At 39.8% G+C, this 14,582-nt stretch overlaps 1 protein-coding gene across 2 annotated transcripts in view; it reads right to left on the bottom strand.

Moving 5' to 3' along the window:
- LOC141110831 (transmembrane protease serine 4-like) overlaps window positions 1-13,953 on the bottom strand; it is a 78,377-nt gene extending 64,424 nt beyond the window's left edge. For both annotated transcript variants that reach the window (XM_073602478.1, XM_073602477.1), the window contains exon 1: window positions 13,758-13,953. In XM_073602478.1, coding sequence (XP_073458579.1) covers window positions 13,758-13,760 — 3 coding nt within the window. In that variant the 5' untranslated portion in view covers window positions 13,761-13,953. The remainder of the gene's footprint in view (window positions 1-13,757) is intronic.
- Between the last annotated feature and the right edge of the window lie 629 nt (window positions 13,954-14,582).

Here is a 14,582-nt window from a genome sequence, read left to right on the forward strand (position 1 = left end):
ATCACTTTGTTCTTTGAATGACTATGTGCTGTTGTAGTAGAGAATTCGCTATTCTCACACTGATCCCCCTCCCGGCCAATCAGGAAGCGGGTCCTGAGACCTGTCACAGCCTGTTGGCTGAAAGGACAGGCGATCCTATTGGACACCTAGGTGGAGGAGGGAGGAGACACACGAAACCTAGATGGGGTAGATGCCGACCGGGGGGGGGGTGTTGTTGTTTGCTGCCCCACCAAAAAAAAAAAAACCCGCCAGCCACCACTGGTTCTGGTGCCTGTGTGCAAGGACCCTATATTCAGGAAGAACAAAAAACTTTAGACCAGGGGTCCCAAAACGCTTTAGCTCAACTCCTTCATGAAGTTTCAGATAGCTTATTTGTGATCAACCCCCAAACATATATAATTATCTAGGTATTTCAATAAACTATAAGTACTAAAAATAATAAGTAATAATACGGTTGAAGCTTCCTGTTGGTTTTTTCAACTACATTATGGTGCTTACAATGTTGAATTTTTAGTAAATAGATAGTAATCAGTTCTACGGCACAATGCCTATTGCTATAGATTTACACAATGGCTCTCCAGCTGAGTTTGAGGCGGGTATACTCAATGGCTCTGCAACAGAGTTGGAAGTGAAGGAGTATGCACAGTACAGGGAGTGAACATGTAGGTATATCGTTCCCAGGAGGGAGAAGAGTGGGAAGTCAGACACACAATGCAAATCATGCTGGAAAACTAGGACAAATGAAAAGACACAGCTGGGTAACCCTATCTTGCTGTCAGCCACCTCGCGTTCAGGACCAGGAACTGGCATGGAGTTCTACAAAAGTCCTCAAAAGAGTAGCTGAGCCCAATTGAACTTCAATCATTTTTGACCGCTTATTGACCCCAAGACATTTACTGACCCACTATTGACCCCCAGTCATTTTACTGCCCCCCTTAGATAGTCCCATCAACACTCGGGAGTCATTATATATACATTTAGGAAACCCTGCTCTAGACTGACACATTTCCACAAACTGGCCCCATCCAACAGCATAATTGCTTTAGTGAGAGAAACAGCTAGCAGATATATGAGAAGTCAATGCAATTGGAATGAAGCCTGATCTCTTTTCATAAGGGCTGCCTAGGTAGGTGAATTTCCATGACCATAAAGTTATTTACCTATTCCCAGTATGTAATACAAGTGGTAGATTCTCAGTTCAGGAGCGTTATGGCCCTCAGCCATGATTACTGAATACGGCTATCCTTATATTCAGGAACAATGGGTACAAAGGATCTCAGGCTTAAATATCCTTTTCTAGTAGTCATGTGTAATTTGTTTAGTTACCAATCAAAATTTGAACAAAATTTGCATGAATCGGAGATTCAGATGTATCCAAATCACCATAATAAATTATATATAATAACAAAAAAATTGGGTTCAGCGCCTAGGATATATACTTAATTGTTTACGTTAAATCGTTAACGTAAATGGTGACAGATGTAGTTAAAATGTGCACAAATTTATAACACAACTTAACCAATCAATAATAAACCGCACTTGTCACATAAACACTTAATGTGGTAAACAAATACTCATGCCATGAAGTGTGTTTCACATACAATAAAACAATATAACCAAATTCATGTCAATGAAATATCAAAGTCCCAAAGAAACCTTCCCCGCTGTAAAAGTGCAGGTGCTCTTGCATTGTTAGTACAGCGGCTCCGACCAGCGCTAACAGTTTTCTTTCGTCCAACTCGCGGGGTTGAACGGAAAAAAATAAATAGTGTGTATCCAGCTTTAGATACTTTGTGCAGTGCTGATTTGACCTGGCACCTGCTGTGTACAGCATGGGTTTGTAGAGGAAGCCGACCGCCTCACTTCCGTAGTCAGAAGTGCAGCTCAGGTCCCCGTCAAACTTTTTATTCAATAAATTGATCAAGTGGTTTTACATTTTGAGCTTCCTTTTTATTTCCTCCGAGTGATATTACTGGGCTTCCAATATCAAGCTGAGCTAATCCAAGAGCTACTGGATTTTAGCTGCACATGCCCCACAAGCTCATTTGACCATACTAGCGATAGTTGGTCATGTCCATTTGGTGAGTTCAAATCCATATGGGCCACTATATGCACAAGTGAAACAAAGCACCAATTTGAAGTCTTAAAGAGCACCTGCTCTTTTACACCGGGGAATGTTTCCATTGGACTTTGATATTTCATTGATATGAATTTGTTTATATTGGTTTATTATATGTAAAACATGTCATGGCATGAGTATTTGTTTACCACATTAAGCCTGGGTTCACACTGTTGCGAACAGACATCGCATGTGATTCGCATTACTGTGCAGATCACATGCGATGTCTTTGCCATGCGAATTCAGCCATACATTTTGTATGGCTGAACTAGCATTGCGTTCGCATGCAAATGCTGCAGGAACCTTTTTTTTTTCCTGAACTGGAATCAGATCTCTTCCTTTCCGAATTCACAGTTCGCACTGCGATCTGCGATCTGATATGGGGATTTCATTAACTTTGTATTGACACTCACAGCGGTTTGCAGAGGCCAGTGTGAACTGGCTGCGAGGGAGATGAGATGCGGGAACCCGCACTGGAATCATGCTGTTCCCACATCGCAATAGTGTGAACCCAGGGCTAAGTGTTTATGTGACAAGCACAATAATAACGAATTTCAACTAATCTGAAATAATAACGAAAACAAATTCATTCATATCCATTTGTGTCATTCGGATGACATAATGCGATAGTTTGGGCCTTTTGTTAATGTTTGAAGCATCCGAAATAAAACAAATGATCCAAATTGATTCAGATCCATTTGTTTGTATTCTAGTGATCGCAACTTGAATATTCTAAAAAGATTATTTTTGTATTCGGATTGAGACCATTCGTGTATGTGTGTGGCTTAACAAACAAAGTCAGTTGGGAATGGGGAAAATAATTCAACTCAATAACATAATAAATGAATACGTATTCATTTGGGTTAATTCATTTTATTCGGATAAGATTTAGCACGGTAGTCTTTGACTCTTGGATAATCAGCTGATGTTTTTGCATTAACACCTTTTTATTATTATAAAAAATGCACTACATATGAAATGGAAACATATTGCAATAAATAGAGTAAGGTATAAAAGTAAAAGATGATTAATTTCCTACCTATTATGAATATGTTAAAACGGATATAGCCAATCTTCAGAAATAACATAAGAATAACAGAACTTTCAAAAATATGGATTGTTTCAAAACAATGAATATATACTCTCCCAAATTAATGAATCGTTCCAAAAACGAATCATTCTAACACGGCGAAACTAAATGATTTACCTAATGAATGAAACCAAAATGAAAGTAATTATTTTGTCATGCACATCTCTGCTTTCTAGTTGGCCAAAAACCTTTTGTCAGTATCTGTATAACTTCGATCAGGGTCAAAACATAATCACGGTTTGCATCTAGTGCATCTTTAGTCCACATATTACAAGTATGATAAAGGCGGTTATTTACGAAAGGCAAATCCACTTTCCACTGCAAGTGCACTTGGAAGTGCAGTCCCTGTAAATCTGAGGGGTAGATCTAAAATGAGGGGAAGCTTTGCTGATTTTATTACAGTACATGCATGCCAGTGTCCTGCAGACATTCACCGTTGTGACACCTTCACCATAAATCAGATGGGGACTTACCAGACCACCAGCGATCTTCCTTACTCAGGAAGATCCTTCAGCGCTTATTGGGTACCCCTGATGACGTTACATATAAGAAATAAGAATACGCTCACCAGCGCACTTCATTGAGAACTACAAGCGGACAATGGGCAATGATACTTGTAGGCTATTCATTCCCAGAGGACTGTAATTGAATGATAATGCCGTGTGGGCGGAGCCCCAAATTGTGACAGTGGGTGCAGGGAGAAGATCTCCCTCTCGCTGTCACAAAGAGGGGAGACTGGCAGCGGGAGGTAGGGTTGATTGAGCATGTAATATGTTACTTCCTAAACATGGGTATAATATGTAACATGTTCCTAAAGGTGAATTTATCCTGTAAGATTTGTAAAAATGTAGAAGAGAAAGACTACCCCAAGAACTAGTTGTAGCCAGCTCAGTTGATTGTTTTAGAAACACGTTGGGTGTATTTCTAAATGCAAAGAATATATTTGGCTAATTTATTTATAAGTGAAAACACAATAGGATTGTTGATCCAGGAAATATCTGATTGCTTTTGGGGACCAGGAAGAGTTTTGTTGCTCTGATGAAGCAAATTGGACAATGCTTTTTAAGGGTTTTTGCTTTCCTCTGATCAGCTATGGGTCTAGGGTTCTGTATATGCAAGTTTTCAATTTATTTAAAAAAGAATGCCGGGTATGGAATTTTTTCACTTTGTTAGATTGGTCCAGCTTTTAGGAATGGCTACACTAGTGATCTCCAGTTGCTGCCAGGTCACGTGCTGAGCAGCGGGTCAGCTGCACTGTGAACACAGGAGGTCGACTGCTCTGCAAAGGTGCCATTCAGAGAATTTTGTGGATTTTCCTCAATGAATGCAAAGCATTCTGTGCTTGGATGTGGTGGAGAAATGGGGCGGGGTCATTACCCCGCCTTCCCAGCTCTTCCATTTAGAGGCACAAGGTCCACAAGCTAGTGGAGAGCACTATTCTGAGAATTCATTTTTTGTTGTTGTTTATTGAACTTCTGTCTTTTTTTAACCTCTTTAGCACCATAGATATTCTTCAGCCTGTGGAGCGAGCAATCACTATTCTTAGTATTGACTCACTAGTGATTATAGTAGCTTGATTAGGCTACAAAAAAAAAAATATCACTAGTTATATCTAGTCTAAAAGGTACTCCTACATTGCTAGCAATACTTCACTTACACCACTTCATAAAAAGTGGTCAGGACTGGATTTGCGAGGTATCCTTTACTGCTTGTTGCCCCAGCCAGGTTCAGCCTCTCCTGGGTGGAAGTCTTTCCTGTACAGCCTCTAAATGAGCTATACGGTTGGGGACCCATTCTGTGCTCTAGGGGGCATGGTTCAGCCTCTCCTAATGGAAGTCCTTCTTGTACAGCTTCTGAATGAGCTATAGGTCTGGAGACCCATTCTGGTGGTGCAGGCCTGTCAAAGAAAGCTTAAGGCTATGTTCACACCTATGCAAATTTCTCCGTATCCATTTCGCATGGTAGGAGATTGTGACCGGCTCTCTATGGAGCCGATTCACATATCTCCGCTGCGACTCCGGTGCGAATTTGCACAGGGGTCCTATGCGTCTCTTGGTCCATTTCAGGTCTGAATTCAGCACAAAAATTTGGGCTGAAATCGGAATTAAAATGATGAACGGGGACGCACTGGACACCTCCTGTGAGCCGCATGTGGCAATAGTGTGAACCCAGCCTTAAACAAGCTTTGGAGTAAGTGGCAGAATTTTCCCTTTGCTTTTCCATTCTTTTCTCTGTTTGTCATTGATTTCCTACACCTGTCTGTATTGTGGGCATTTGCCATTTCCAAGGTGGCTGCAGCAATGCATGTACACTCTGAGCATGGATGACTGGAAGTGATGTGGCCAGTTTCCTGGCTTGCCCTTTTCCCAAGAAGGTGCTGGGAGCACTGCAATCTGTGCATGCTCATACACCCTCCTGTGTGGCAAAGAAGTTCCCATTGGATGCTGCAGTGATGTGCCAGGAAAACAGAAAATTGTATACTCACCTTTCCGTAATTTTTCTTTCCTGGTGCATCCTCACTGCAGTATAAAGATTACCACCCAAAATGGTGAGAGTTACAGAGAATGATGCAAGTCGGGTCCCACTTTTATTTATAGTTTACCAGTCCTATCAGGTTGCGGGGGAGGAGCCACAACATGTTGAATGCTGCCATGAAGATGCACCAGGAAAGGAAAATTATGGAAAGGTGAGCAATTTTCCATTTAACTGATGTGAACAAGTATACAAAATAATAGAGTAAAGGATTATGCTATTCAAATTGTGTGAAAGTGAAGCTAAACTAGGGCTGGAGAAAAAATCAATTTAAATCTTGAATCGAGTTGAGAGGTCAAATAGATTCAAAATTTATGCAAATCGATTTTTTTTTTCACCGCGCCTGTCCTGAGGAGCTGCGAGCAGAAGTTTTTAGGTGAGGCCGCGGCTTTGGCCTAGTTCGTGGCTTCAGCCTAGTCCGCAGGGCCGGACGCCGCGGGCTAGGCCGAAGCCGCGGCCTCGCCTAAAAACTCCTGCCAGCAGCTCCTCAGGACCGGCGTGGTGTCCAAAAAAAAAGACTCGATTCGAATCGTGAATTTTTTTTAAGAAAATCTCAGATTTTTTGGGGGGGGGAAATCTCCCAGTCCTAAGCTAAACTGTATCTGAGCACCACAATTTGAAAAACACAATTCATTTTTATATCAATATTCAAAGCAGACTTGACCAACCATGAACCATGTCTCCATAAGTTATTTTGCTGAGAAAACACCAGCCCCCCCCCCCAGTTTTGTCAACCTCCCGCAGCATTTTTTACTGACACAACATAGAACATTTACTGATGGGGTTTTTTTTAATTTTTATTATTTTTACGGACAACCCGGAAATGTAGCATCTACTTCCTGTAATTCATCTGCCCTTAGCTCAAGCATGCAGGCAGGAGGGTGTGATTAGCTGAGAAATCTCCTTCCCTCCTGAACACTCCAGGGATGTAGGATATCATTTTGACCTAGCCTGGACACCAACTTAAGAAATAAAAAAGCAAAAAAATAATAAAAAACACACACACACATCTAAAATAGGATTTGCAGATATGATATGTAAATATATAAGAATCTACAGTATTAATTATCTGGATCATAGTATCCAAATGTAAGCGGAAGAACAAAGATATATGTCACCAAATAAATTACCGTATGTTTTATTACAAAGCAAATTAGAGGTTCTCTGCTTAGAGGATACACATTCCCAGTAGAGGTATTTTAAAATGTCTTGTAAAAGAATATTCTATTAAATTGTTTCATAAATTATATTTATAATGAGAATAGATTTTAACTGAACAGGGGAGTCACTATAGATACAACCTACGGCATGGGTTTCAAGGGGTTGTAAAAGGTTTTTTTTGTTTTTTTAAATAACAAACATGTTTTACTTACCTCCCCTGTGCAAGAGTTTTGCAGAGAGCGGCCCCCGATCCTCCTCTTCTGGGCTCCTGGCTCCTATCTGCATCGAGTGCCCCCACGGAGAGCCACATTCCATGAGGGCACTCGTGCGGGCGCACTCCCGAGTCCTGCTGCTGCTTCCATTGACACAGACAGCAGGACTCGGCCCCACCCCCCAGCTCCTGTGTCACTGAATTTGATTGACAGCAGCGGGAGCCAATGGCTCCTGCTGCCACCAATCTATCCAATGAGGACCCAAAACAGCATCTGGAGCTGCTGTGCTTGTCCCCGTCCCTGGAAAGATTGAGTTCAGGTAAGTAAAAGGGGGGCCTGGGGGGGGGCAGCTGAACTACAGAAGGTTTTTCACCTTAATGCATAGAACTCACTAAAGTGAAAAACCTCGAGGGCTTACAACCCCTTTAAGTCATGTAATTGCTCTATAAAAAACATTAAGTAACACATTCCCTTTTTTTTTTTTCAAATAACAAACATGTTATACTTACCTCCCCTGTGCAAGAGTTCTGCACAGGGCGGCCCCCGATCCTCCTCTTCTGTAGTCCCCAGCGGTGCTCCTGGCTCCTACTCGCTTAGAGTGCCTGAAAGACGGCTACAGCGTGGGCCTAAATTGCCGGTAGGACGTCCATGTAAGTCTTTCTGTGCATGAGCTTCTTGCGTGCCCCGGCCCCTTACCACGTGATCTGCTGTCAGCCAATGACAGCTGATCACATGATGTAAACAGAGGCGGTAATCGTTTTTTTTTTCCCCTCACGCTGTCAAAAAAAAGTTGTTTACCGTCTGGAGTAAACAGTCCCGCACACTCCAGATCCTGCTGCAAGCAGTGCCCACCAGTGCACATCAGCAGTGCCATCTATCAATGCCCACCAGTGCTGCCTTATGAGTGCAGCCTCATCAGCGCACATCAATGAAGGAGAAAAATTACCTGTTTGCTAAATTTTATAACAAACTATGAAAAATTTTTTTTTTCCAAAATTTTCGGTCTTTTTTTTTTGTTTAGCAAAAAGTAAAAACCCCAGTAGTGATTAAATACCACCAAAAGAAAGCTCTATTTGTGTGGAAAAAATTGATAAAAATTGTCAAAGTGTGACAGCGCTGAAAGATGAAAATTGGCCTGGGCAGGAAGGGGGTTTAATTGCCCAGTAAGCAAGTGGTTAAATCTCATTGAACCTTATTAGAAAAGAAAGATGATTATCCTGGTGTTTAAGTGTGTGAACTGTGCCAATTACCTCCCATTTTAATAGATATTATGTGGAAATTGCACCCAATTAATGCACATTATGCAAAAACAAAATTGCATAGAGATAAACATTTTTTTTTTTAAAATAAACTAAACAGTAGTAATAAAAATGCTCAGGATTCACGTGCCTTCGAGAAGTAGAACAACAGAGGTGATCAATAACAGAAAGGGCAGCACTGGATATTAAGGATTTAGCTTTTATAGAATGAATCATTCTATCTCTGGTATTTTCATTATCAATGTAGGTTTGTTTATTAACACTTTGCAAGTACGAGTTATATGTCACAATTGAACTTTACACTGGTGTCAAACTGCAGGATGGAGGAAGTCACTTTTGAAAGGTGGTATTTAGGTAGTTGAAGTCTATCAATTTACTGTACAGGGAACTAAATGATAGATTTTGATCTGATCAGACAAATACAAGGTTTCATATGCATTCATTCAATGAATAATGCCCGTAAGTAATTGTAAACCGTGATCTTCAATATAAAAAAAATGTGTATATATATATATATATATATATATATATATATATATATATATATATATATATTCTTCACACATTTTGTTTGGAAGAGGATATACTATATGGAATAGAAAGATATACAGGATGTTTTTAAAAAGCAACACGCAAAAATTAACCCAACACATCTAGGTAGGACATTAGGTTTAAATACCAAAATGTAAAACAAAAGGAAAAAGGATTTTCAAAATCTCAATGGACTCTGCTTATATAAAAAAAAAAAAAAGACAGCTTTTTAAAAATAAAGAATACTTTTCTTGGTGTGGTAATTTTGCAATTTCAGCCTTGATCTTCCACGATCAGTGTTCTAACCCAAAACCGGAACGCAAGGCAAACAGCTAAACACACATATGAAATACATTAATGAGAACAGTTTTACCTGCCAAGGATTTGTATTTCTGTTCATACAGTCCTGAGATTTATATAGCTCTGCCATACAGCACAGCCTTTTCTAGCAGGATAGAGAACCAGAACTTTTTCTGCTACAGTTTCACTTTCAGGTGCCATCTCCAACCCCACCCCGTAACTGTCAATAGAAGGAGCACACTGATTATCTCATTTCTGTGTCAGTCTGATAAGAGTATGATCCATACACTGCAGCACACCTGGTTGACTCCTTGTGCTGCTACCTCCATTCCACCCAACCCCCACCTGTCTGCCGTGCAGACTGTCTAGTCTAGCGCACTGCAAAAAGCTAATAGCGAGGCAAATTCAGTTACACTGCTTGCATTAAAAAAATACATTTAATAATGTAATAATGAATACAAGACTGCATTAATGTGTGACCCTTATGTGTATCTGGAGTGGTAGAGTGGTATTAACCCCTTTAAGACCAGGAGTTTTTCTAACAATTGTTGTATTGTTCTGTATTGTTTTGCTTGAAAATTTAGAACCCCTAAACATTATATATATCTTTTAGCAGAGACCCTAGAGAATAAAATGGCACTTGTTGCAATATCTTATGTCACACTGTATTTGCACAGGGGTCTTTCAAACACAATTTAAAAAAATATATACACTTTAATTAATTAAAAAAAATAAATAAACAGTAAAGTTAGCCCAATTTTTAGTATAATGTGAAAGATGATGTCACGCCAAGTAAATAGATACTGTGACAAACTACTAGTACAATGAGAATCATTGTACTAATTATCGGTGCAGAACCCCCCGTGAGGAAAGCTGCTTATCGGCTTTCCTCTCCTCACGCGCTGTCAAGGTGAGCAGATGCAATCTAATAACCGGCATTTCCTATTTACACTGTGATCAGCTGTGATTGGACGCATCTGATCACATGGTAAAGGGCCTGCATCATAGGCTCTATACTGCTTATTCTGAGGGACGTCATATAACATCCACTCAGAATTATGAATCCCCCGTCTGGCCTATAGCAGAATGACAGCTGGGCAAAGTGGTTAAAAATAGCCTGGATTATTTCCTAAATGTACATAATATAACTGGATACTAACATCTAAAGGTAAAGTTGATCCAGGGAATACCTGGTTGCCTTTTGGGGGGATCGGGATGGAATTTTTTCCCCTGCTGGAGAAAATTGGTTCATGCTTTGCTGGGGTTTTTTCCTGCCTCCGAATTGACAGTGGGTATAGGATTGTGTATATATGATTGTATGATTCGTTTTTTCCATTTTATTTTTTTTACTAGATGGAGTTGGGTCTTTTTTCAACCAGACTAACTATGTAACTATGTAAAAAGCTAAGGGCAAAACTGTACAAGCAAGCAGATATATTACCTTAGATACTTGAATACTCAGAATCTTGCATACTTGTGTGGTCAATCCTCAAGTACCAAAGCAAACCTATGCAGACGTAGCTAGGGCAGCCAAGCCAAAGTGAGGGAAATCTGACTCTTATTGCACACTCTTAATATGTTAACCTCCTAAGTTTGCAAATATGAACAATTATAGTCTAATTTATACTATATAAATATTTGCTTTGAACATTAGAAACTGGTCAGCCAGAGTTACTGAAATTTAGCTCTGGGTTGAATATTGAATGCTTCATCATATGGTTCTAAACAAATAATAAACTAGGAAGAGTTACCAGTGTTTTCCAATATCATGCAAGATCAAATCAATAAAAACCTGGCTCAAACATGTTTGGGAATTTGTTTCTGTTAAAAAAAAAACATGTTTGGGGACAATTCAGTGACAATCCAGTGCAATAGTTACAAGTTATATAACATACTTCTATTCAAAATCCTATAAAACACAGAAGAAACATGAAAATTAGTATAAAAACACACTTTTTCGCCAATAGCTACAAAAACAACTGGATAAGGCCTCTGCTCTTTAGGTATTGTGTGGTTCAATATATCACTATCTTATAGTGCATAGACTGTTGATAAGATCTTCTGGACCTTTTCCTCTAATAATTTGCAACACCTACTGAGAGATCGTTGTACCAACACAGTGTGCCCATGTATTCTGACATGGAGACTACCATCCCCTGCCAGAACACACTGATCAGTGCTCATTGCCATTGGCTGAGATTGCTGATTGGCTGCTGGTTTTCCAGCAAGACTGTTCAACAGAAGCCGGTCGTGAGGTTGGATAGGCAGCTGTACACACTGTCCGAATGTCGGCTGGTTTCTGCTGAACCGGCTAATATTCAGATTGGGTGTACTCAGCATTACATTGAGGGACAAGATATTTTCCACATAATCCTATAAATACTGTATATACTTGATTGCCTTTATAATGTTGGACACTGTGAGTTCCTGCTATGATATTGAAACATCCAATACATACAGAGCAGAGGCCTCATCCAGTTGTTTTTCTTTTAGCTCTTTGCCAATATGTGTGTTTTTTTTACTAATTTGCACATATTTTATCTGTGTTTTACATGGTTTTGACTTAAAATATGTTGTATAAATTTGCAATTATTGCACAGTGTCACTGGATTATTCCCAAACATGTTTAAATATTTTTTTCATATGATACATTGAGTGGACATGGTGGAGTTGAGTCTAAGCCAGGTTTTTATTGTCTTGGTCTTGTATGATATTGAAAAATACTGGCGACTCTTCTCGATTTATTTGTGGCTTTAATATTAGTTGAATTTTTTCTTTTGGCTTGTATATAATAAGATAGCATAATTTTATTGGTGAATATCATATTATGCTAGCACAACTTTCATATAGAATATGAATGCACATTACATAAAACGGACTGCAAATCCAAATTAGGCCTCATACACAGACAACAAAAAGCTGCACCCAGTTTTCATTCTTCATACCCGATGAGCACCTAAAAGAATGCATTGAGCTGAATGTCTGAATGAAATCATAAGATCTGAAGATGGAATAGCATAGGATAGTCCAGGTGGTCAAGACCCAGGATTCACCTTACAACCTGATTGTACAATTTCTTTGGATTTACTAAAACTAAGTATGTGGGGGCTTATAGAAACAGTACAATCAATTTGTATCCAAGTCAGGGTAGGCCTTACACTGTGTGGTTATTGGTTGAGCTAAAGCAGGCAGCACAAAGGGGTAAATACTATGATCAAAGAGCCATTAGTTGAGAGTTCATCAAGCCCGTGACCTGTTATACCTACCCCTCAGCTCCAATTTTACACTTTTTTTAGTTTGGCAGCCCAGCAAGCTAGGCATTCAGGTACTATTGTCCCCTACCAGCAGTTGGTTGCTATCTATACTACTACTACTATTCTTAATGCCCCGTAAACACGATCTGATTTTCCGACAACAAAACCGTGGATTTTTTTCAGAAGGATGTTGGCTCAAACTTGTCTTGCATACACACAGTCACACAAATGTTGGCCAAAAATTCCGAACGTGAGAACGCGGTGACGTACAAGATGTACGATGAGCCGAGAAAAAGGAAGTTCAATAGCCAGTGTGGCTTCTTCTGCTTGATTCCGAGCATGCGTGAACTTTTGTGCAACGGACTTGTGTACACACGATTGGACTTTCCGACAACAAGTTTTGTTTGAATTTGAGAACCTGATCTCAAACATTTGTGTGTGGAAATTCCGACAGCAAATGTTCGATGGAGCATAAACATGGTCGGACTTTCGGACAACAAGCTCACATCGAACATTTCCCATCGGAAAATCCGACCGTGTGTACGCGGCTTAAGACTTTTGGGAATATGATTTTATAGCATGGGTACAACCAAAAATGTTTGCCAAAATTTCTCACTCATGGGTCCCATCAGATGGCACTGGAGTTGATAGAGGTAGACACCTGAATATGCCATATTGCTCCCCTTTTCTCCTCTAACATAGGCTTACGAGCACAACGGAGCAATGATGATATCATTGTTCAGCTGACTATGGCATCATCCCTTAACCATGGAAAGCAAAATCACAATAAAATGACTTCTGCATTTCTCCCCAACATACAAGCTGCAAAAAACTCAGCATTGTTGGCCACTGCTCATGGAAGGGAGGAAGCAAAATCTGCTTACAAAATATATTTATTAAAAACATAAGTGACATTGGCAGTAAATATATTAAACTATACAGTTAGTTTTGAACATTTCTTTTTCATATTTATTGCTTAGGTACAAGATCTGCTTTACACTACCCATTCATGCATCTACTTAAAGCTTTAAAAGACAAACTTCTACAGCACTATTAAATAATAAAGTTAACTAACCAACTATGTTACAAAGTTTACTGTATACAAAAGCACAATCAACAGCATGCTAGTACAGTTTTTTTTTTAAATGTGAAGCTTACTCATCCCTTTGTAAATGAAAAAAATAAATTCAATTCTCAAAGTAGACCATATCGACATGAGGCTTTGAGTGAAAATTGGGACATGGAGGTTACAAGGCCAAGTAAGCCACATGTCTCTTTTCTGGTATCTCATACACTTACCATGGAGTATGCTCAAAGGGTCAAGGTCCCTAGACTTCACACAGTCCACTGCGGAGTTCACTGATCCCAGAATATGATTCAATGCTGTATGGCTGTATCTCTGCAAGTCAAAGCTTGTGTTTCATTATCTCAGAATGTCAGTTTCATCTTGTTGTCCCTACCTACATTTGTGTTTTATTAAAAAAAAAAAAAACGAACATAGAAAGTTGTCAAACTGGAATTCCAGGTTTAGCCCTGCCCTGGACACCTTACAAGTTCAGCTTCTTCCGCCCTGACTCACCTATACATGCGGGAGTCTGTTGCAATGAAACTGCTTAACTTTACTGGAAACACCACAGAACAGCCATTGGGTTTCCTCCAGCTCACTACATTACTTGTCATTACCCATGACAAGGAAGAAAACAGTGTATACTTGTTTTGATGTGCATGATAATTGTTATTACACTTGCTTGGATCACTATCAAAGAATAACATGGAACATCACCTTAGAATCGGAAGTTCACCTTAGAATTATTCTATTAACAATAAATACCCATAGAACAGATAAATACAAGCACCCTGTTTGCACCCTAGTTATCCAGTAGGTATGAGAGCAGACTTGTTCCGATCCTAGTCCAAACCCACCTGAGCTATCCCACCAGGAAGGTGTCACTGTACTGAGCCAATCATAAGCACCCCTAGTATATGTGTGGCTGCAGGTCGGGGGAATGCATTTACAGCTTATAATTGGCCCAGTACAGGTGAAAGCTTCCTGCCAGGCTTGCACAGGTGGGTTTGAACTATGGGGTTGAGTTAATAAAATAGACTGTGTACTTTGCAAAGTGC

Source organism: Aquarana catesbeiana, linkage group LG10, assembly GCF_042186555.1.
Source record: "Aquarana catesbeiana isolate 2022-GZ linkage group LG10, ASM4218655v1, whole genome shotgun sequence".
Lineage (NCBI taxonomy): Eukaryota > Metazoa > Chordata > Amphibia > Anura > Ranidae > Aquarana > Aquarana catesbeiana.